Here is a 20792-nt window from a genome sequence, read left to right as displayed (position 1 = left end):
CACAGAAACTTCCAGAAGAGTAAAGCTGGCAGCAGTGTTACCCCACTCTCCGGAAAGCATTCCTCTTCTGCATCATCCCCTAACCCATCCGGGGTGCAAGCAGAAGCAGCCCTAACACCCTCTCTCTAAGACTGACTGGTGGAGCTACTGCCCGGCTGCATAACCGACTGAGGTCACCAGCCCCCACTGTCCCACGTGAGGTTCCCCAGCACTTCCAAGAGTCACAGTCACCGGTCCTGGTGGTGCAAGACAGACAAATCTTAAGTTTTGGAAGCTGTGCCACAACATTCTTTGTAAGGCACATGCTTCTCTTTTGTGTCCTGAGATGGTAGCAAGAGGTAGGGAGTGTTTCTCGGAAAGCTTTAGCGGAAAGCTCTCTCTTCTCGCATCCATCTATCTACACCTGTGATTGTCCTTTACCATGTCATAGTCTAGTCCCAGGTTCCAGGAATTAGGATGTAGACATCTTGGGTGGAGGGGCATTATTCTATCCACAAGTCTTCTAAGTCTCCTTCCAGAAACTTTTTATCCTGCCACATTCAGGTATATGATCCATCTTTCCCTAATCTTTGTGTATAAGGAAAGGGAAGGCTCAAGACTCACTTCTTCTCATATAATATTCAGATGACCCAGCACCATTTATTGAAAACACCATCATTTCCTCATTAGGGCTGCAGTGATGGCTTTATTGTAAATCAGGCGATCATAGCATATGAGTCTTTGGTCCCGAGGTACCCTGCAAAATGAATACTAAACCCTGAGCTGGGCTGGGCTGAGTGTAGCCAGCTTCAAACTACCACCATGAACCTAGTGAGCTTACAACTCATAGTTTAAGTGGGCTCTGGTGTCCCAGTGAGGGCTGGCCTGACCCCGCTATATCCGTTGGCCTATTTTTGCACCAGTATCTCATTTTGACTCTAAAACATAAGACAACAGCCAAGGTCTCCCCATCCATGTAAAGCCCCAGCCATTTTCTGCTACCCTCTGCACTGCCTGGTGTATTCTGGCCCCAGAGTCCGTGTGGCCACTTGGTTAAGGTGAGTGGACCAGAGAAGGCTGCTCCCAAGGCCTGTCAGACCTCTGCACACCCGGGGGGTTGTTCTTTGGATCAAAGTGCATGTGGTCATGACTCTGCAGCACAAGGCGTGAGTCCTGATGATGCACATTTGCAGTGTCACTGGCCCTGCGTTTCTCTCCCATGACATCAATTTCTGGAGCAGAGGCACAAGAAGAGTATTTCTTAACTAAAAGGACTTTTACCAAATTGAAGTTTCCTTCCCCATTCCCCTCTTCCTTTCTTTTCCTTCCCACCAAGTGACTGGATTGCCAGACACTGTGCTCATCAGAGGGGATGCGAGGGAAATGCATTCCGGGGGAAGGTCAGGTATGAAATTATTACCCCAAACATCTAACTGCGCCCTTTGCCCACTCCCAGGAAGAGTAGCAGAAGCATATCGCCAGCTCCTGGTGTTCCCACACAGGGAGGGGTGTCCACTCTCTTGGGGGGAGGAAGGTATAGGGGCTCTCCTGGCTCACTCCTTCTTCCCCAGGGAAGGAGATGCACCTGCTTGCTCTGGGAAGAAGGAAATGAGTGTGCCAAGTGGTGCCTTTTGCTGTCTCCAAGGAGATGATGGACCTCAGGACACACACTTCTCCTTGGACGCGGTTTACCATGAAGTCAGTGATGTATGCACAGACCCCTCCCCAGCCCCGGGGATGGGCTTAGCGATATCTCCAGTCATAGCTTCTGTACAGTTTCCACAGCCAGAGGTTTGAACTGCACCATCCCTGAGGATCAGGTGACAGTGGGGAGGCTGTGGGCATTTCCAGGGTCGGGTGAGGGCAGGTTGCCTGGGGTTCGGTGGGCCTGTTTCTGTGTGCAGCTGAGGTAACGCTGGCTGGCCCGGCACAAATGGCCGGTGCTGTGCCACCTCTCCTGCATCGCGACACAGAGCCCAGAGTCCCGTGGCACCCGGCACCAGAAGCTGTGTGGCACAAGGGGAGGGACGGAGGTCCGCAATCTCCCAGCTGTCACATGTGTTGAATTTCGAGAAGGGGGGAACCTTAGAACGAAGTGGACTGCAGAGGTGGATTAGGCCATCCGCTGATTTACAAAATTATTTTACTTTCGGATTTGTGATTTTGTGGAATTCATCAGGCTTTTAAAAAATGTATCACTCATCCTCATCTCCTTCCTCATTCTGAATATTCACTCTCATCCCCCCTGTAGTTTCATTTGCTTTTCATGCTCTTCTCCCCCAAATGTACAGATTCCAGCAGCCCCGCCCCAGATCTGGGTCTCGCTGCTCCTCTGATCTTGCCATGTTTCGGGGTTGTCCCCATGGCAGAGGCTTGTGTCTGGAGCCATGTGTGTGGCCAGGTAGGAAGAGGAGAACAAGCCTTTGTGGCCTCAGGGCCAATCCCAGCCCTCCAACGTGGCTCCATCAGTTACCAAGCCCGGGTGCCCATCTCCCCGACTGCTCTGCCAATGTCCCAACTGGTTCCAAATGTGCATGGGAAATAAAGGCATGTTCATTTCCCCCCTCCCCATCCCAGCGGCAAAATACACGGTGCTAAGAGCCTAAGGGGAGGCTCTGATCTTGTCTGAGGGCCGCAGGGAAGGCTCCTGACAGGAGTCCTGCTGCTGAGGTGTGGGTGAGGTTTATGGGCTCGTGAGGCAGCGACGAGGGTGGGGGTAGGGCAGTTCCAGGGGGACAGTGGGAATGTCTTATGCAAAAGCCCAGTGGCAGGCGGGGGCGGGCACACAGGAGGCCGCGAGCGGAGACCGGCTGGGTGAGGGCGAGGGCATTGCGGGCCCGGGCTCTGGGACCCCCGGGGCAGGTTGGCAAGCACAGCACGCCCAGCGCAGGGGTGTGGACACATCGCGGCCCACCTCCTCCATCCATTCCTGTCCCAGGGCGTTACGGGCGGTGGGTAGTCACGGAGGTGGACCCGGAGGGGACGGCGGTCCATGTAATTTTGCCTTTTCTCCTGAGAGCAAATACCGCTGAAGCGCCCCAGCCAGAGTGCTCCGGGCCGTGTGGGCCGGGCAGGGGAGGTGGGGCGGGGCAGCAGGCCGGGCGGGCGGTTAGGAGGGTCCTGCAGCAGCAGCAGCCTCTAGATCAGCACCGAGGGAGGGTCAGGACAGACCCCGGGCGGCCAGAGGGGGCCGCAGAGTCTACGGCCTTCCTCCTTGCTGAGCTCAGGCTGCACGGGCAGTGCGCGTGACAGAATGAATTCGTGAATTCATCCGCCGTCCCCTCCCGGTCCACCTCCCTCCACCTCCGTGACACCCCATAACACAGCCTGTAACACGGCCGGCACAGGAATGGATGGGAGCCGTGGGCCGCGATGCGTCCACCTGCCCTGCGCTGGGCGTGCTGTGCTTGCCAACCCCGCCCGGGCGTCCCGGAGCCTGGGCCAGACGCCGCGGAGTGTCCTGTGGCTTCTGGCGTCCACGCTGGCTTCCGACCAGGAGGCAGTTGCATGATGGAAGGCACGTCCATGCTCCCGCCGGGAGCCCCAAGGGTCCATTGCAGACAGTTCACTGTGCCCAGACTGTGCCGAGCACCCGGCTGCGCAGCAGGGCTGAAGGAGGGCCCGGCGTGTGACACAGTCCCTTGGGCTAGGAGGCCACGCTCCAGGAGCAAAACTGTCTTCACGCAAGAGCTGCGGAAGCTGAGCTGCCTTCTATCCCGCAGAGAGGCTGGTACCGCCAGGGGTCTGCATCTCCCAAGTTCAAGTCACCGGATCAGACACTCCCGGCTCCAGGATGCCCCTGTGAGGGGACCCATGGGACAAAAGTGGTTTCTATGTCAACCAGGTTCTCAAAATATGGCAAGAAGGAACCCACGGCTTGTCAGCAGACCCGGCATAGTGACGGAACGCTTTATTGAGCCACGAGAGGGGGCTGCTGGCCAACTCTGGAAATTCTGCAGCTGCTGGGTCAGGACCTGATGCTCTGACAGGAAGCATCCTTAACACGCCAGGTAACCGTCGCGGATGACTTCTTCTGTCCTGAGCCACTGTCTCCTAATAGTCTTCTTTAGATTTTAAGAAATAAAAATTCAGGCCACAGACGGGCCAGGAAATCCCCGTGACAGGGGCTCCTGGAGCCCGGCGCCCACTGCATTCTGGAAATCTGTGGAATCACAGAGCCCTCTGTCCAGACTTGCTGGGAGCCGACACACTTTGACTCAGGTCAGTGAGTGATGCCCCCAGGGGGACCTCTGGCCGCGTCTGGAGACACCTTTAGTTGCCACGCCTGGGGGGTGCTCCTGGAATCTGCTGGTTCAGGGGTGCTGCTAAACATCCCACGATGCACAGAACAGCCCCTGCCCCCAAACGAGGAATGATCTCACCCAAAGTGTCCACGGTGCAGAGGGTGAGAATCTCTGATTTCAATGAAAATAATAATTTTCTTTCCAGGTGGGAAATGCCTCTCCTAGCTGTGGTTTAAATATGGCCAGTCTGGAAGGTTCTGGATTCTCTCCCTGACCGGGGGAGCAGCAGAGCTCCCTGGGGAACAGGTCTCCTGGGGGTGAACTGCTGTCCCCTCCCAGGGGAAGGCCCTGCTGCAGGTGTCACTATGCATCCGTGGGGCCGCAGGACCCCAGCGGGGGTGATGTAGGCCTGCAGGCCAGTGATTCCATGGTCTGTGTCAGGGTCACAGGGCCCTGAGACTCACCCCGCAAAGTGACCAGGAGTTCGCTGCTGGCTGAGCCAAGGGGGAATGGATCCAGATGAGTGGCCAGGTGCATGGGACATGGCACACAGGACACAGAGCACGAGGTGACAGAAATAAATGGTGAAGAGGCTTCAGGCTGGAAGACCCCAGCCCTCCAGAGACCCCTGCACTCCCAGCAGAACTCCTCGGAGCGTCTGGGGAGCAGGGGGGCCCTGGGCTGGTGTGAATCAGCCTCACGCTGGGCAGGCAGCTTCGGGGGGCAGGAGGACACCGTGGGGTGGACGGCTTAGACAGCCAGAGGAAGAGGTCGCTGAGGAAGGGAGCCACGTCTGGAAGCCAGAGAGGGAGAGAAGCGCACACAGGTGCTCCACAGGGGCTTCTAATTCACAGGCGGTCGGGTCCACCTTTCTCATTGAGGCTTTGTCAGGTACTGTCCAGCCGTCTCCATCCAGCCGCCTCACAGCGAGCCTGGGAGGCAGAGGGGGACCCCCGTCCCCCCGGTGGCCCTCACCATCTCACCCGGGTGGGGCGGGCAGGCGGCCTGCAGGCCAGGTCCTCCGCTTCGGCCCCGATCCCTGAAAACTACAAATTGGTTTTCTCCCTTAGCAGCTTCTTGGGGCTCTCGCCGTCACCAGCTTCATTTTCTTGCTGGTTCAGCCTTCTGCTGTTCAAGACATGGAAGCAAAGCAAGCAGCGGTCAGAACTCTGATTCCAGATCTGTCGGAAGAACTCACCCAGTCACATCAGAGGAAGAGGCAGTGACAGGTGATCTAAACCAGTTTCCTTCGACCGGGGTTGTGAGGAGACAAGCACAGCTCCCAGCTTCCCTCTGCTTGGTGGGGGGGTCACCTGAGGGCCACAGGGAAAGGAAGACCCGCCCCCACTCAGATGACTGGGTGCCCAGGGCACATTTACCGTACAGCAAATCCCAAGGCAACTGTGGCCAGTGAGGGCCTGGCGTGGTGGGGGTGGGGGGCGGTGACTGCCAAGCCATACAGGCTGGGTGCTGGTGGGACGTGGAGCTAGGCTGTGGCCTGACCCAGCCAAATCGGACACGAATAGTGACAAGGGTACCAACACCTCCCACCCTCGCCCATCATTTCTGGGACCCTCTGGCTAACACCTCTGAGAAAGGAGCCCGTTTTCCTGCTTTGGGTGGTCAGTAAGCATCCACAGGCAGACACCAGGGGCCCCGCTGTACCTGAGTGATCCCGAGGGGTGGGCCCCGGAGGCAGGGTCATCGTCGGTGGGCTCCCCGGGGTCCCCTTTCTCCCGGGGTGGGGGCTTCTTTCTTCTCGTCCTTACGGGCTTCTCTGCGGGAGATGCATAAAGCCAGGCATTGGCTCTGTGACCCCAGCACATGACTGCACCCCAGCCAGGCACTTTCTGGGTACCTCTGCGGCCAAGTATGCTCTTATACCCATTGAACTTGTAGGGAAACTGAGGCCGGGAGTGAGGCGCTTTCTCAAGGTCCCACAGCCATTAAACGGCAGAGCTGGGACAGGAGCCCAGGGCTGTCAGGCTCCCGCTGTTTCAGCCACACTGAGCTGACCTGAACATTGGAGAACACAGCACCTGTACGGTAGCCTTTGTTTTAGGACACCCCTGTGTTCTTAGGCACCACCCCGCTCTTCCCCGTGAGCACTCTACACCTGTGAAATCCCTGAAGTTGCTATGGGCAACCAGATAATTCATGGAGGAGGAATTATTCCCATCTTATGGATGGGGACACAGAGACTCGGCTGGTGAGCTGCAGACCTAAGAATCAAAAGTGCTGGATGGTGGGGAGCCGGGGGCCCAAGCGCCACCCTAACCGAGCCGCTCATTCACAGACAAGCACAACACAGATACACACATGGTGAGTGGCAGACACGGGACTAGAATCCACATTCCCAGCCCGGAGAGCCTCCCGCCGTGCTCACACCCCCCATGACTTACCTGACACTCCACGCTTACTTGGCAACGGTCTGCTTTGGGCAAGGGGCACCCGGGCCAGCGCCGCAAGCTCAGAGATGAAGCTCTGCTCGGCCTCCTGAAGGCAAGGAGGCGGGGTCATCGGGGTGCCCTCAGCCCAGTCCCGCCTCCCCGCCACAGTGAGGTTGGCGCTCCCGAGGGTGGCTGACGGGGCTGTGTCCCAGGGTGCAGACAGGTCTCCCAGCAGCACCCCAGAGGCGGCAGGAGTGAGGCAGATGCATGTGCAAGGGAGGGAGCTGGCGTGTTCCAGCTCCTGCCAGAGAACCGTCCATCTTCACTCATGCCAGCCAGGGACCCCCCCACCCCCTTTTACAGATGAGAACATTGAGGTGAGGGCCCAGTGAGGGCCTGGTGAGGGCCACAGAGGGGGAGCAGCAGAGCCGGGGTCGAACCTGCTTCTGCCCGCTTCCAGAGCCTGAGTTCTTAGCTGCCGACACTGTGGTTTAACCATAGACCTGGCTTCCGTGATTTATTAACTGTGATGCTAGATGGTGACCTAACCTCTCAGAGCCTCAGTGTCCCCAACTGTAACTGGAACACAGCAGTGACCCCCTCCTCTATCGGAGGATGACATCAGATAGTGTATGTACCACTCCCGGCTCAATGACAGGTCCTCAGTTACTAGGGGTTAACCACCATTGCTGTCGCCTTTTGCGTGACGCACTGGGGGTAAATACCCTGAAGGACCCAACGCTGTTAAGTGCTTCCATTCTGGAATTTTTTTTTGAGAGAGGGAGAGACAGTGGGCGAGCACACGCCTGCACATGCATGCGACTGAGGGAGGGGCAGAGGGAGAGAGAGGATCTTAAGCTGGCTCCACGCTCAGTTTGGAGCCCAACACCAGGCTCCATCCCACCACCCTGAGATCATGACCTGAGCCAAAACCAGGTGTTGGATGCCTAACCGACTGAGCCACCCAGGCGCCCTAATATTTGATTTTTTTTTAAAAAGGCAGCCACTTTGCTTTATTGCCACACTTTATATAATCTCACACTGATGAGACTTCCCTGTGATGAAGCAACCACTTTATTTCGAGAGGGCTGAGCCCTCTGCATGTCCTAGATAAAGAGCAGCACCGCCTACGTGACACTGACAGGCCCACGTGGTGGCCATCCACGCACACAGAGGAGCTCACTTTTCCAGCGCCACAGACATGAGCCAATGAGTGCTCCGGGCCTGGCCCCGGGCTGGGTGCTGCAGACGCTCTGGGGAGACAACGTGGCCCTGCCGACCCCCAGGCTCACGGTCAAGTCATCCGCCCAAGATGACCTCACTGAGCCAGGGCTGAGGTCTTCTGCTGACCTGCGATCATGAGAGTGGCCTCTTGCTATTCTCATTCCTCTTTAAACCTCTGCCCACGTGGTGAAGGCACTTTTCTGATACTTGTACCTGCAGTTGGGTCTCAAGCTGGGCTTCCAGGTGATCCATAGCCCTCGCCTTCTGCTTCCAAGCATCCAGGCGGATCTGCTGGTGCACGGTGAACTGGGCCAGAAACTTCTTCTGCTGTGCCACCATCCTGGCAGAAGGAACAAAGGCCATCAGCTGCCCTTGGCGGCCGGTTAATCAGAGGCCCAGCACAACGGTTTCCCAGGGGCCTGCTGAGTCATGGGAGTTGGTGGCCAGCAGCTGCCCTTGGGCCCTCAGAGCCATGAGACAAGAGTGGCCTTTGCTGGCACGATTTATGGGAGCAGCTCAGAGGGGTGGGGGCATCCCTGGGGTCCCGCAGCTGCCAAGTGACTGGACAGCAAGTGGCATCTTCATAGGAGAAAATAATCTGAACCCAGGGGCAGGGGGACATGCTCCTGAGGACCAGAGGTCCCCCCAGCTACCCATCCATCCTGAAAACCTAAAACATGTCCAAGCAGGCATCTGACAAATCCCAAATATGGGAGCACCCCCTCCCCTGCTCCCCCCACCCGAGACTTCTGTGTGGCAGTGCTCTGAGCGGAGGCAGCAGCCAGGTCCCTGACGCCCAGGCATCCCCCATGGCTTTCAGGGGCAGAGACCCCTCCCCTCCTGCTCTGAATCACTCTCTTCCTGGGCTGACCTTCCTCTGACCCTCAGCAAACAGGAACATTCCACCCCACCCTCCTGGTTTGCATAAAGGCTCTCTGCTTTCTGCTTTCTGACCTTTTTTGTTTTGTTTTTAAAGTAGATTCCACGCCCAGTGGAGAACCCAACACAGGGCTTGGAACTCTACCCTAGATCAAGAGCCCGATGCTTAATGGACCGAGCCACCCAGGCTTTTATTCTTTCAGACCTTTTTTTTTTTTTTTTTTAAAGTGTTTTCTTTTCTTTTCTTTCTTTCTTTCTTTCTTTCTTTCTTTCTTTCTTTCTTTCTTTCTTTCTTTCTTTCTTTCTTTCTTCCTTCCTTCCTTCCTTCCTTCCTTCCTTCCTTCCTTCCTTCCTTCCTTCCTTCTTTCTTTTCTTTCCTTTCTTTTCTTTCTTTCTTTCATTTTTGTAATAATAAATTTATTTTTTATTGGTGTTCAATTTGCCAACATACAGAATAACACCCAGTGCTCATCCCGTCAAGTGCCCCCCTCAGTGTCCGTCACCCAGTCACCCCCACCCCCCGCCCTCCTCCCCTTCCCCCACCCCTAGTTCATTCCCCAGAGTTAGGAGTCTTCCATGTTCTGTCTCCCTTTCTGATATTTCCTACCCATTTCTTCTCCCTTCCCCTCTATTCCCTTTTTATTTATATTCCCCAAATGAATGAGAACATATAATGTTTGTCCTTCTCCAACTGACTTACTTCACTCAGCATAATACCCTCCAGTTCCATCCAAGTCGAAGCATATGGTGGGTATTTGTCATTTCTAGTGGCTGAGTAATATTCCATTGTATACATAGACCACATCTTCTTTATCCATTCATCTTTCGATGGACACCGAGGCTCCTTCCACAGTTTGGCTATTGTGGACATTGCTGCTAGAAACATCGGGGTGCAGGTGTCCCGGCGTTTCATTGCATCTGTATCTTTGGAGTAAATCCCCAGCAGTGCAATTGCTGGGTCGTAGGGCAGGTCTATTTTTAACTCTTTGAGGAACCTCCACACAGTTTTCCAGAGTGGCTGCACCATTTCTTTCAGACCTTTTGTGACTGCTTTTCTCAAAGGGCTAACTGTCTGGACCTGAACACAGAAGCGGTCTCTGGCCTCGGCAGGTAGGCAGGTAGCTGTTCGGGGAGTTTGCCCAAAGGCACAACATTGCACCTGGCTTTTGCTTCATGCTCTTCTGTCCCCAGTAACCTCTTTCCCCTCTTCTTTGTATTGGCCTGGTGAGCTCCTACTCATCCTACCAGACCCCATCATTAATCCACCCATCCACTTCTTCACTTATACAGAGAGACACCTCTGGCCTGCCAGGTAGATACAGGTGCCAATATGAGACTCACAGTCCCTGAGTGCACAAAGCTGCACGGTGTGAGCTGGGGCTGGGGGGGAAATGTCGTTGGAAGAGCAGAGGTCAGTGCCCTGCGGGACAGCCTCTCCCCTCTCCCACACCCTCAAGGGAGCTGCATTAATTTCCCGGGGGCTGCTCTGACACATGGCCACAAGCTGAAGCAGGTGACCTAACACAAGTGAAGTCTATTCTCTCATGGCAATGGTGGCCAGAAGGGCTCCCTCCAAAGGTTCTAGAGGGGAGCCCCTTCCCTGCCTCTCCCCTCTCCCTCTCCCCGTGGCTGCTGGGGCTCCTTGGCTGGTGTCTGTTGCATCCCAATCTCCGCCTCCGTCTTCACATGGTCCTCTCTGTGAGTGATCGAGTCTCCCTCTACCCCACCTGCCATTGGATTCAGGGCCCGCTGGGACAATCCAGGATGATCTTGTTTTGAGATCTTTCACTTAATGGCATCTGCAAAGATCTTCCTTCCTAGGTCGCATGCACAGGCTCCATGGATTAGGACATGGACCCTCTCTTGGGGGCCCCCATGCAGAGGCTAGGTAGCTTTTTGCTGGGAGCAGCCCGCCCTGTGCCCGTCTGCCAACAGGCTGTGGACTGGGCTAAGGGGAATGGCCGGTGGTGACAGTACTACACAGGGAGGGGTCGGGGTGGGGCTTCACCCTGCGAGGCCCAGGGAGCCATGGAAGGGCCCAGGAGAGACCCAGGCTCAGCTGCCTCATGGTTATGGGGTGCCCGGGCTGTGGAGGGGACAGCAGGATGAGACAGGAGGCCAGAGGCCACAGCTCTCAGCCAGGAGGGGAGTGGCGAGGTCGTGAGACAAGACAGTGGCCGAGAGAGGAGCCATGCTCTGGACAATCCTGTCCGAAGGGGGACAGCTGCATGTGCCCTGGCTCCAGAGCACGAGCACCCTCAGCACTGCTGATCCTCCAGCACCTTCTGGAAGAAGGGAATGCCCTGGCTGTAGGCCTGGAGGAGGGTCTGAGGCACCTAGACAGGCATGCGAGCTCCTAAACCTCTTAGACTCATACTTGATTATGGAAATGGATACTGAAAAGACATCCCTTCTCAAAGAGTTCTGGTCCCAGAGCTGTTTCGATCTCTAGTGGCACCGTGCACAGTGCAGAAGGCACAGTTGTGACAACTGCCGGTGGTGAGGGACTTCAGGGCACGGGCCCTATGCCCCCCTCGCCGTGGGCTCCGCTCGCTCTACGCATGCTCTCTGACCGTAACACGTCTGTGAGGCAGGAGCTACCTCAACCCCACGTCACAGACGGGGAGCCTGAGGTTCAGGGCAGGAGGGGACCCGGCCAGCGTGTAGCTGTTGGAAGGGGCCGTCCCACCAGTGTCGCTGGCACCCGAGACAGGCTCTCCCACAATCCCATGGCTCGCCAGAGATGCCATTTGGAATTTGCCTGTGGACTGACAATTGCTTCATGGGCTTATTCTTGTTGCTGCTCCTTTTAATCAATTATCTGTTGTCACGACACAGCTCGGTCCCTGGGTGTTCTGGCCGACTTTCTCGAGGAACTGTGAGTTCGGGAAAGACGGGAAGGGCACCAATGGCCACAGATGAGCCTCTAAGTCACAGTGAGATTCGGTCACCCGCATCCCCACTGGGCCCTGCTTCCATCTTCCACAAACCTGGCGGAGGTTGGGCTGGGGGTGGCTGAGGCTCCTCTTTCTGGGTCACTGGGGTCAAAGTACGGCCCTTGGACTACATCCATCAGAATCCCCGGAGAGGAGGAGTGTGTTAACAACTGAGGTTCCTGGGTACCCTTCAAAGCCTCTGAGTCTGAGTGTCCAGGTGTGGGGCCAGGGATCTGCATGTTCTCCAGTGGGAGACCCAAGTGAGCTGATGTTCCCCGCACCTGAGAACTGCCGGCCTATAGTTCAATGGAGATACAACTACTGATCATGCCTTGCAAACCCATGGCAGGACCACAGCTAATGGTTGGTCGGAGGATTTATGGAGAAGGGATGGAAGATGCAGTCTGACCAAGGGGATGGCCTTGTGGTTCTTGTTTCCTTAACAGTTGTCAGATGCGGGGCTGGGATTTCCTGTGGGGCATGGCACAGAGCCCACACTGCCATCGTGCAGGGCTGTGGTCGTCCTGCTGCTGCTCTGTTAAGACAAGGGACCTGCATCCCCGCCCCGTCATCCTGAAGGGCCTCTCCCCTCCCCCAGCAGAGCACCTGCGCCTATTTCTTGCTGTTTACCTGCCCGTCTCCCCCTTCAGACTGTGAGCTCAGGGGTGACAGGTGTTGTCCCCAGGGGCTAGCTCAGGGTGTAGGAAGAGTAGATGCTTACAGGGGCATGTGGGTACAGCACCCACACCCCTAGATCACCGAGTGCTTGTCTGCCCTTTGGCTTCTTACGTCGAGCACCTGGGTCTATGCCTCATGGCTTTCTCTGGCCCCGGGAGTGTGTTTGGCCAGCTCAAGGGTGGGCTGGAGGGCTGGTGGTCTAACACCTCCTGGGAGGACCTTCAACCAATGTGGAGCAGGGGTTGGTAGACATGTCCTTATTTTCTGCATCCCTTGCTGGCATAATTGGAAGTAGAATTGTACACAGTCTCTCAGAAGGTCCAGGGTGGGATTGGGCCTCAGGTGCTGTGGAAACACCTCATTGCCCTGAGGTTTGTTTGCTTTTTTCCTGTTGTGGTAGGCCACACAGTGCCGATAGGCGTCCCTCATGCCTGGAGCCCATGAAGATGTTACATTCCATGGCAATCAGGTCTTTGCAGGCTTGATCAGAGTCACCAACTTTAAGACTTGGAGATTGTCCTGGATTATTTGGGTGGGTCTTAATCACAGGAATGCTACAAGCAGAGCAGTTTCTCCAACTGGAGTCAGAGAGATGTGGCAGGAGAGGAAGGCAGAGGATTCCAAGCACCGTAGAGGCTGTGAGCAAGGACCAGAGACAGGCCTCTAGGAGGAAGGGGCGGCCACCAACTGACAGCCACCACGCAGCGGGACCTCAGTTCTACCAGGAACTAGACAGAACCGACAGCCTGAGCAAGCCTGAAAAGATTCTTCCCAGAGCCTGGACAAGAGCCCAGCCAGCTGGCACCCTGATTTAGGCTGTATGAGGCCCAGAAAAACCAGCAGCACCTGCCAGGACCTCTGAGCTGCAGAGCCATGTGGTTCGTCGCTGCCTGTGGTTACGCCGCAGTGCGAGACACCCATGGGCCTCGCATCCCTTACCCTCACTGTGCTTCCTGGGGTCACCTCCAGAGTAAACAGCCTGCCCCCCATTGTCAAGGGACCCCACCACCATCTGAACTCACTCATTCCCTCGTGCCAGGCCCCTTCTAGGGGCCGTGTGTCCAGCAGGGAGCCAGACAGAGACACATGCCATCAGATGCTGAGTGTGCAGCAGAGACGTCAGAAGAGGAGAGCTCACCTCTGGTGGACAGCCTCGCAGGCTTCGCCAGCTCCACCTGCCATCTGGCTCCCGGATGAAGGCTCCCCAAGTCCCTGCTTTGTCCGCAGCTTGTAATTCTCTGCTCTCTCACCTAAACCATTCAGCACACAAGATATCAGGGGGATGCCTGGGGATAACCTCTGTGCCAGGTTTGGAGAGGGGCTGGGGCTCAGAGGTCAGTGGGGCACCTGACCTCAGAGTGTGCGGTTTACCCAGCACCCATGCTTCCCCTGGGAGAGGCTCCATGTGCATGAGAAAGCTCAGCTTCCATCATAGACCTTGTGCCCAAGAGGAATATGACCCCTGCTCTCCCTGCAACTGCTCAGCCCCTGCTTTAAGCACCAGGAGCTAGGATGGCAAATACGGAAGACTTAGCATGAAGGGGCCACCACAAATAAAATGCACACTGAAAAGGAGAAAGGATTCGATGGACAGAGCTGCTGGTGTGCAGCCAGCCTCACATATGTGAGCGCTCTCTGAGGGCCGAGGCAGTCTGGCCTCTGAGTCCGAGGTGCGTGGACTGCATATCAGGTCATACTTCCACTGACCCAGCTGTGAGATGGCCAGCAGGCCACCAACCCCGCTGGACCTGAGCCTTCTAGAACACAGAGAGAAGTTTAAATGGATGTTCTCTAACCTGGATGATCTCTAGGGATGTCATATTCTCTAGCTCTTCAATTACTGAACGAGGCAAAAGTTGCTCAATTAAGTTCTATCATTTCAATGCATTTACTGAAAAAGTCCTCCCATTAGAGCTGGGGTATCAGGGAAGCAGGAAATCAGAGCTGAGACGATGTGTAGAGGGCGAACCCTACCCCACAGAATGGGAAACCGAGACCTACAGGGGAAATGAACACCCTGGCTCCTGGACACTCTGCAGTGACCATCTCGTCTGTCTCCTGCTGGCCTCACCCAGCCCTTCCTTTGGAAAACAATGATGTATCTGTCACTGCCGAGCTGATTTCCAGGCAGGTGCCCAGATTTTACTTGAGTCTAGGAACCAGATTCCTCACAACAAGGGGAAGACATGTGGCTGAGCCCACAGAGGGAATGAATATTCCCAGAAGACCACTCCCAGGACCTGCTGCCCATCGTTGGTCTAGAGGTCGATCCCAACACTGATTCCTGGGCAACTGAGGCAAAACCCATCTGAGACAGTGGGTTTCTACCCTGAAGCCAGGATGAGGAGGGACATTACAAGCAGAGGCCCTGAGGAAACTGGCTTTTGTCTATTATTCTAGGCATATTACTGTTGGCCTTGGGGATACCATCCATTTCGTCACCCGGGTGGCCTCTTACGAGAGCCCATGGGGGAATTCTCTGGGTCTCAGGAACACCATAGGGGCCACTGGCCTGTTGTCACTACACAGCTCTGATGGATGAGGTTCCCATCTCTCTGGCCACCAGTAAGCCCAGCACCAAAATCTTGTCATGCTAGGGAAGGATCTGATGATGGCCTATGTCCTAGATCACAACCTCACTGGGACTCCCTCCCACCGTCCCGTCGTCCCGGTTCATCTGCTTTTGAATAATCCTATTGTACCACGTGTATAGCTCTTTAAATAGCTTTTTAAAAAGCCCCTTTTAGGGGGCAAAGTAGGAAAGAAAGAAAATGAAATGAAATGAAATTCCCTTAAATAACATTTGAAAAAGATGACATGCTATCGTGTGTCCCAAACTCAGCGTTTGTGTGGCCCGTGGCCTGCGGGTTTCCCTGAGGAGGGGGCCGTACCCTGCAGGGCCTTCAGATGCTCCAGTTTCCTCTCCTCGTGGTCCTGCATGACCCTCCCGATCTGCTGGGAATACGCTTGCACGAGCCGGCTGACTCCGGCGCTGGTCACGTAGACGCTCTCCACAGCCGCCTCCATCAGTGTCCTCTGTGGTAAGAGGAGAAAGACTCAGCAAAGAAGTCACAGGGGGTCCCCTGCCTCCCCTCGTCCTGCTTCTTAGCTTCCACCACTTCCAGCTTTTGCCTGATAAGCTGGGTAGCAGCTTGACTGGCCGGGTAGCAGACAGAGCGCGTGCTTAGCTTACACAGTCTCAGTGATCTTATTTCCATGGTCAGGGGTGGCGTGAGACTGGCTGTATGATCCAGTTCTGGCCAATGAGACCCAGTGTTAGGAAAAGACCATTGGGGGACCTTCCCTTCACGAACATTAAGGCAAAGCTTAGTGTAGGGGGAAGGTTTTGCTGTTTTCTTTTTCCTGCCTGGAATGCAGATCTGATGTCTGGAGGGGCAGTGGCCATTTTGAAACTATGAGGCAGAGAATTTGAGACTATGAGGCAGAGAGCTAACACCAAGAACGGTGGATTGGAAAGATAGAGCTGGTCCTTGGTCAGTCACGTTGCAGAGCCTCTGTGCCAGTCTGGAACCACCGACCTCCACATTACTTGTTATGTGGGATGAAGAACTTCTATTTACTTGCCATTTTGGCATGTCTTTGTTACCAGCAGCAGTATGCATTCTTAAGCGATATGCCTTCAGCCCCAAAGTGGAGAGGAAATGCTGAGACACCCCATCATCGGGGACGTGTTGGCTGTGCACTGGCAAAGTCACCCACCTTTACTTTAAGATGATGGGTAAAAGTCAGAAAAGTCAGACTCAAGAGTCCTCATTTCAACAAATGTTTTTCTAATGGTTCCAGGCTTTGGACAAGGAAAAAAAATACCCATTTATTATTGGGCAGTTCCTACCTGCTGCGTGGTTGGTTATGTTATACAGTTTCTAGAGCTGTGCTGTCCACATCTTGTCACAGCACCTCCTGAGAAAGTACCTGCTTCTGCAGGTATGCAGAGAGGCTGTGGAGGTGAAGAGGGTCGGGGAGCCTCACCGAGGGACTCTGACTCCACTCCTCCAAGGACCCTGGACCTGACCTTGCGTTTTCTGCCACTGAGGCTGTGGCCTACCTGCACTTTCATTTAGAACACAGAGCTAGAACCAGGAGACAGGAAGTCCCTCTTCTCCCTCCATCAGCCAGAGGATCCACCTGCAGCACCAGGCCTTCTGCTGCCTGTCTTCCTGCCACAGGGAGGTGCTGTCTGTCCCCCTCTGTGACCTGCCCCCTCTCCTGGTAGCAGGTAGATCGCATGGAGGGGAGATGTTGCCCACCTGCATCACTAGCCCAGGGTCTGCCACAGGGCTTGGGGCCAAGAAGCTCCATGACTGGAGCTTGAATAAATGAACCTTCTTCCAGAAACTGAGCACCTGTTCTTTCCTGTAGGGGTGGGTGTGTGTGTGGGGGGGTATGGGGCACACTCCCACCCTATCCTGACTCAGAGTCCCTCTGGGAAGGGACCCCAGGTTTACACTTCATTCCATTTCCATGCTGTGAGCACTTATCAGGTAAAAGCTGTAGAATTTTAGGGAAAGGAAGTGACTCTCCCAATGTCACCAACTTGGCACAGCCCTGAGGTCTGGATGACATGCCGCAGACGTGCGATATTTGGGACAAGATGGGGCATCCCGGCAATGTGTGTCCAACCTCTTGGCCATGCATATAAGTGATTTTATTTGAATGAACAGGATGGGGAAAGAATCCCGCAGCGTCCGGCGCACGGCAACGCCAGCCGCTGCTAGCTTCAGCTCTGCCTCACCTACGCGCGAGCTGGCCACGTACACTCTCTGCAGACTTTTGCAAAAGCGGAGGCGTCTCGCCTTTCCTTTGGTTGGAGGCGAGAGGCAGCCATGGGGAAGCAGAGCATGTGCTGGCCTTGGGGGCAAGACCGGGTTCCAGTCCCAGCTCTGCCCCTTCTTAAATCCGAAAGGCTATAGGCCTCAGTTCTCTCCACCGAACAAAGGAAAGAAAGCTAACCTTTCTGTGCAAGGTTTCAGGGTGAGCCTGATGAGAAGGGTGGCAGGTGGCCTAAGAAGTACAGTGCTTATTACTCCTCATCATTGTTATTTTTATTCCTATGGCTTCACGTCATCATCGTCGGTACGAGGAGGAAACCACCGCCCGCTCAGGACAAACTGATCTGATTTTCGCTGCACTGCTCAGCTGTCAGGGTCAACTCTGCAAGAGGTCTACCTCTTGTGTCTGCAGAGCCAGTCAGGGGCAGGAGAGGCCCACGTCTCTCTCTGAGGGAGGCTGACTTAGGATCCTGCGTCTGCCACTGCCCGGCTGGGTGGCTCTGGGTGAGCCCACGCCCCTGTCAGAGCTGCTGTGAGGGCTGAGCCAGGGCTCGGGAACAGAGAGAAAACCTCACCATTCTATGAGGGTGGTGATTCCCTCTCACAGTTGAGGGAAAGGAGGCTCAGGGAAGCCAGGTCATCTCAGCGAGGACAAGAAGCTCCTGGGCAGGACATGGCAGGGCCAGTGCCCGTGCCACTGCTCTGCCCAAATCCTTCTCCTTGCCTTCCCTGCTCACCCACCCCATCCCAATCCCTCTTGCCCCTCGGGTTCCCTGGGCTCACACCTTGAAGTCATCCCTGTCCTTGGTCCGGCTCTTTGTAGCGGCATTCCGAGCATGCCCCAGGAGCGCCTGCCCAATGGCTCGCTCTGTGTGCTGCTGCAGGAGCCGCCCAACCTCCTGGGCCTCGGCCAGGAGCTGCTGCTGAAGCTGCAGCCGGGTCTGCTGCGCCTCCTCCTCCAGCCTGCTGGCCTCCTCGGTGACTCGTGCCTCCTAGAAAGGACAGGATAGAGAGGAGCCCACACTGCTGCCCCACACAGAAGCTCCGGCCAGGTCCAGGACCAGCCCAGGGCCCCAGGAAAGGACTGAGAAGGGGCAGAAAGTGGGCACTTCTGGGCTTGCAAAATCAACAATGGATGAGCCGGGGTGTCTGTTGGGGAACTCTGCAACCATTTATTGAGCACCGGCTGTGTGCCCAGTGTCATCTGTGTCCTCTCACACATGCAAGAACTTCCTGGTTCTTCCCAAATACCATGAGGCCTGAACACTAGGAGTGATAAGGACATAGAGGCTCAGAGACACTAAGTAACTTTGCAAAAGTCACACAGCAGGGGTAGGTTTCAAAGCCAGACCTGAGTCTGAGCATATTCTGGGGCATCATGGAAGCCAAGGCAGGGCATATGGGGCCTTAGGGACTGCCCTTTCTTATGGAAAAGGAGAAGGAGGTGTACCAGAGCTAGAAGGGCTAGTCCTGCCTGCTTCCCACTGAGCTCTCCTGGGCAGAAGAAAAGTGACCATGAGCTTGTCCTTCACTAATGGGTCAAAGCACCAGCTGCTCCAATAGCTCAGCAGCTCCGTTAAGACCCACAGTCAGCCTGCTTGGGATTAAATCTCAGTCCCACAATTTACAAATCCTTTCTTTCAACTTGTTAAAACCTTAAGATAGATTCAGGGCCCCTTCCTCCCAGCACTCTGATGACAATGACGGATCTGTTTTCTGATTACATATGCACATTTAGCATAATTCTCAATACAGCCCTAAAGCCCTCCCGCACAATGGGTGCCTCCCAAAAGGCTGCCATAGTCGCACCCTGCAACAATAGGGGTGGTGAGATTTGGGCTTTGGCAAGCATGACTGAATCTGGAATCTGATGGAATGGCACTGCCTGGCTGGGCTGGGTAGGGGGCCTGACAAACTGATCTTACCAAGGCTCTGAGCAGCTGCCACTGATGCTCATCCAGACACTGGGAGGAGCTCTGCTCAAGGGCGTGCTGCTCGCGCAGTTCCTGGAGAAGGCTCTTCTTGCCAGAAAGTCTCATGTGGGTCAGGGTGGTGATAGTGCTGCCCCGGAGAGCCAGCCTCCGGAGCGCGGAGCGTAGTAGCAGGCCATGGCCCTGAAGGATGCACCACGTGGACCTTTGAGGAAAGTGGGCAGGCAGGGGGTACAAGTCAGTGCTCTTGGCTTTACTGAATGTGAGTTAACTTTGTCAGCCAGAATGTCTACAAGGTGCCCAAACATCTGATCAAACATTATTCTGAGTGTTTCTGTGAAGGTGCTTCTGGATGAGATTAACATGAATCAGTAAGCTTCCTAATGCAGGTGGGCCTCATCTAGTGGGTAGAAGTCCTGAAGATAAGAAAAGGCTGACTCTCCCATGGGTTTCTTTGGCCTGGAATATGGGTTATTTTTTTCCCTGCCTTTGGACTTAAACTGAGATTATCAGCTCTTCCGGGGTGTCAAGCCTTCAGACTCAGGACTGGAAATACACCATTGTCTTTCCTTGATCTCCAGCTTGCCAACTCCAGGTCTTGGGACCTCATGGCCTAAATATACATCTCCTGTTTGTTCTGTGTCTCTAATATATTGAACTACCAAGAAATGCCTCAAGTAGCCAAGTTCCCCAGGGATCCTTTCCAGAAGGCAGTAGGTTCAAATTATCCCATCTCAGGACATCTGGCTGGCTCAGTTGGTTAAGCATCTGCCTTTGGGTCAGGCCACAATCCCAGAGTCCTGGGATCAAGCCCCATTGGGCTCTCTGCTCAGTGGGGAGCCTGCTTCTTCCTCTTCCTTTGCCTGCTGCTCCCCTTGCTTGTGCTCATGTTTGTGCTCTCTCTCTGTGAAATAGATAAATAAAATCTTTTTTTTTTAAAAAAGGAATCATCCCATCTCCTGCTGCCTGTTCTCTTAGACACCATTGCTCACTTGTATTCAGCCATTTGTTCTTTCATTCATCTTTTCAACTTTATCATAGCCTGCTCCAAGTTTCTGATACATATACGCAGCTCTCTTCAGGACACATCCACTTGAATTTCTTACATAACTTTCAAAATCAAGTTTCAAAATCAATCTTACATAACTTTCCAAAACTGGAATTGTGGGCTATTTTTGAGTTCCCATCTCAATGACTCAAGTGAAAAACCTTGATATACCAGAGGGGCCCAGTATTTGGTATTTTCTGACAGCTTGAAAAGCTGAACAGAGTATTGGCAGTCAACCTACAAAGGAGGAGAGACCTGACAAGCACTCTAGGCTTTCAGCTGGGAGCTTTTGTCCTAAGAATAAGGAATCATCCTATACAGAGGCTTAATTTTGAATCAGCTGCATTCACAAATGGGGTAGCAGATCTGCCACTATGTGAAATCCCTGCTAGAAGTAATATAAATCCTCTCTGGAGGAAGATCCCATTAGTCAAAATCTTAAATTATCTCTGCAATGTTCAGCAACAGTGTCCAGCATTCAACAAAAATCACCAGACTTGCAAACAGATTTGTTTCCCTAAAACAAAGGGAAAAAACAGATAATAGAAATATACCAAAAGATATTTGAGATAATCAGACAAAGCCTTTAAAATAGTTATGATATGTTTAATAAATTAAATGATAAGATGAAAAATTTCAGGAGACAACTGAAAACCTCTACAAAAAGAACCAAATGGAAATTCTAGAACTGAA

The 20792-nt window shown here is 54.4% G+C and overlaps 1 protein-coding gene across 3 annotated transcripts in view; it reads right to left on the bottom strand.

The window, feature by feature from the left end:
• Positions 1 to 665: 665 nt before the first annotated feature.
• The window catches only part of EVC (EvC ciliary complex subunit 1), a 69225-nt gene continuing 49098 nt past the window's right edge, over positions 666 to 20792 (bottom strand). For 2 of the 3 annotated variants that reach the window (XM_025437106.3, XM_049108636.1), the window contains exons 14-21: positions 19046 to 19256; positions 17906 to 18112; positions 15222 to 15366; positions 13469 to 13580; positions 8051 to 8177; positions 6626 to 6719; positions 5889 to 6000; positions 666 to 5351 (exon numbers count right to left, since the gene is read on the bottom strand). In XM_025437106.3, coding sequence (XP_025292891.1) covers positions 5270 to 5351; positions 5889 to 6000; positions 6626 to 6719; positions 8051 to 8177; positions 13469 to 13580; positions 15222 to 15366; positions 17906 to 18112; positions 19046 to 19256 — 1090 coding nt within the window. In that variant the 3' untranslated portion in view covers positions 666 to 5269. The remainder of the gene's footprint in view (positions 5352 to 5888; positions 6001 to 6625; positions 6720 to 8050; positions 8178 to 13468; positions 13581 to 15221; positions 15367 to 17905; positions 18113 to 19045; positions 19257 to 20792) is intronic. The other variant, XM_025437107.3, reaches the window with a different exon arrangement.

Source organism: Canis lupus, chromosome 3, assembly GCF_003254725.2.
Source record: "Canis lupus dingo isolate Sandy chromosome 3, ASM325472v2, whole genome shotgun sequence".
Lineage (NCBI taxonomy): Eukaryota > Metazoa > Chordata > Mammalia > Carnivora > Canidae > Canis > Canis lupus.
The sequence above is the reverse complement of the archived record's forward strand: the minus strand, read 5'-3'. Positions and strand labels throughout refer to the sequence as shown.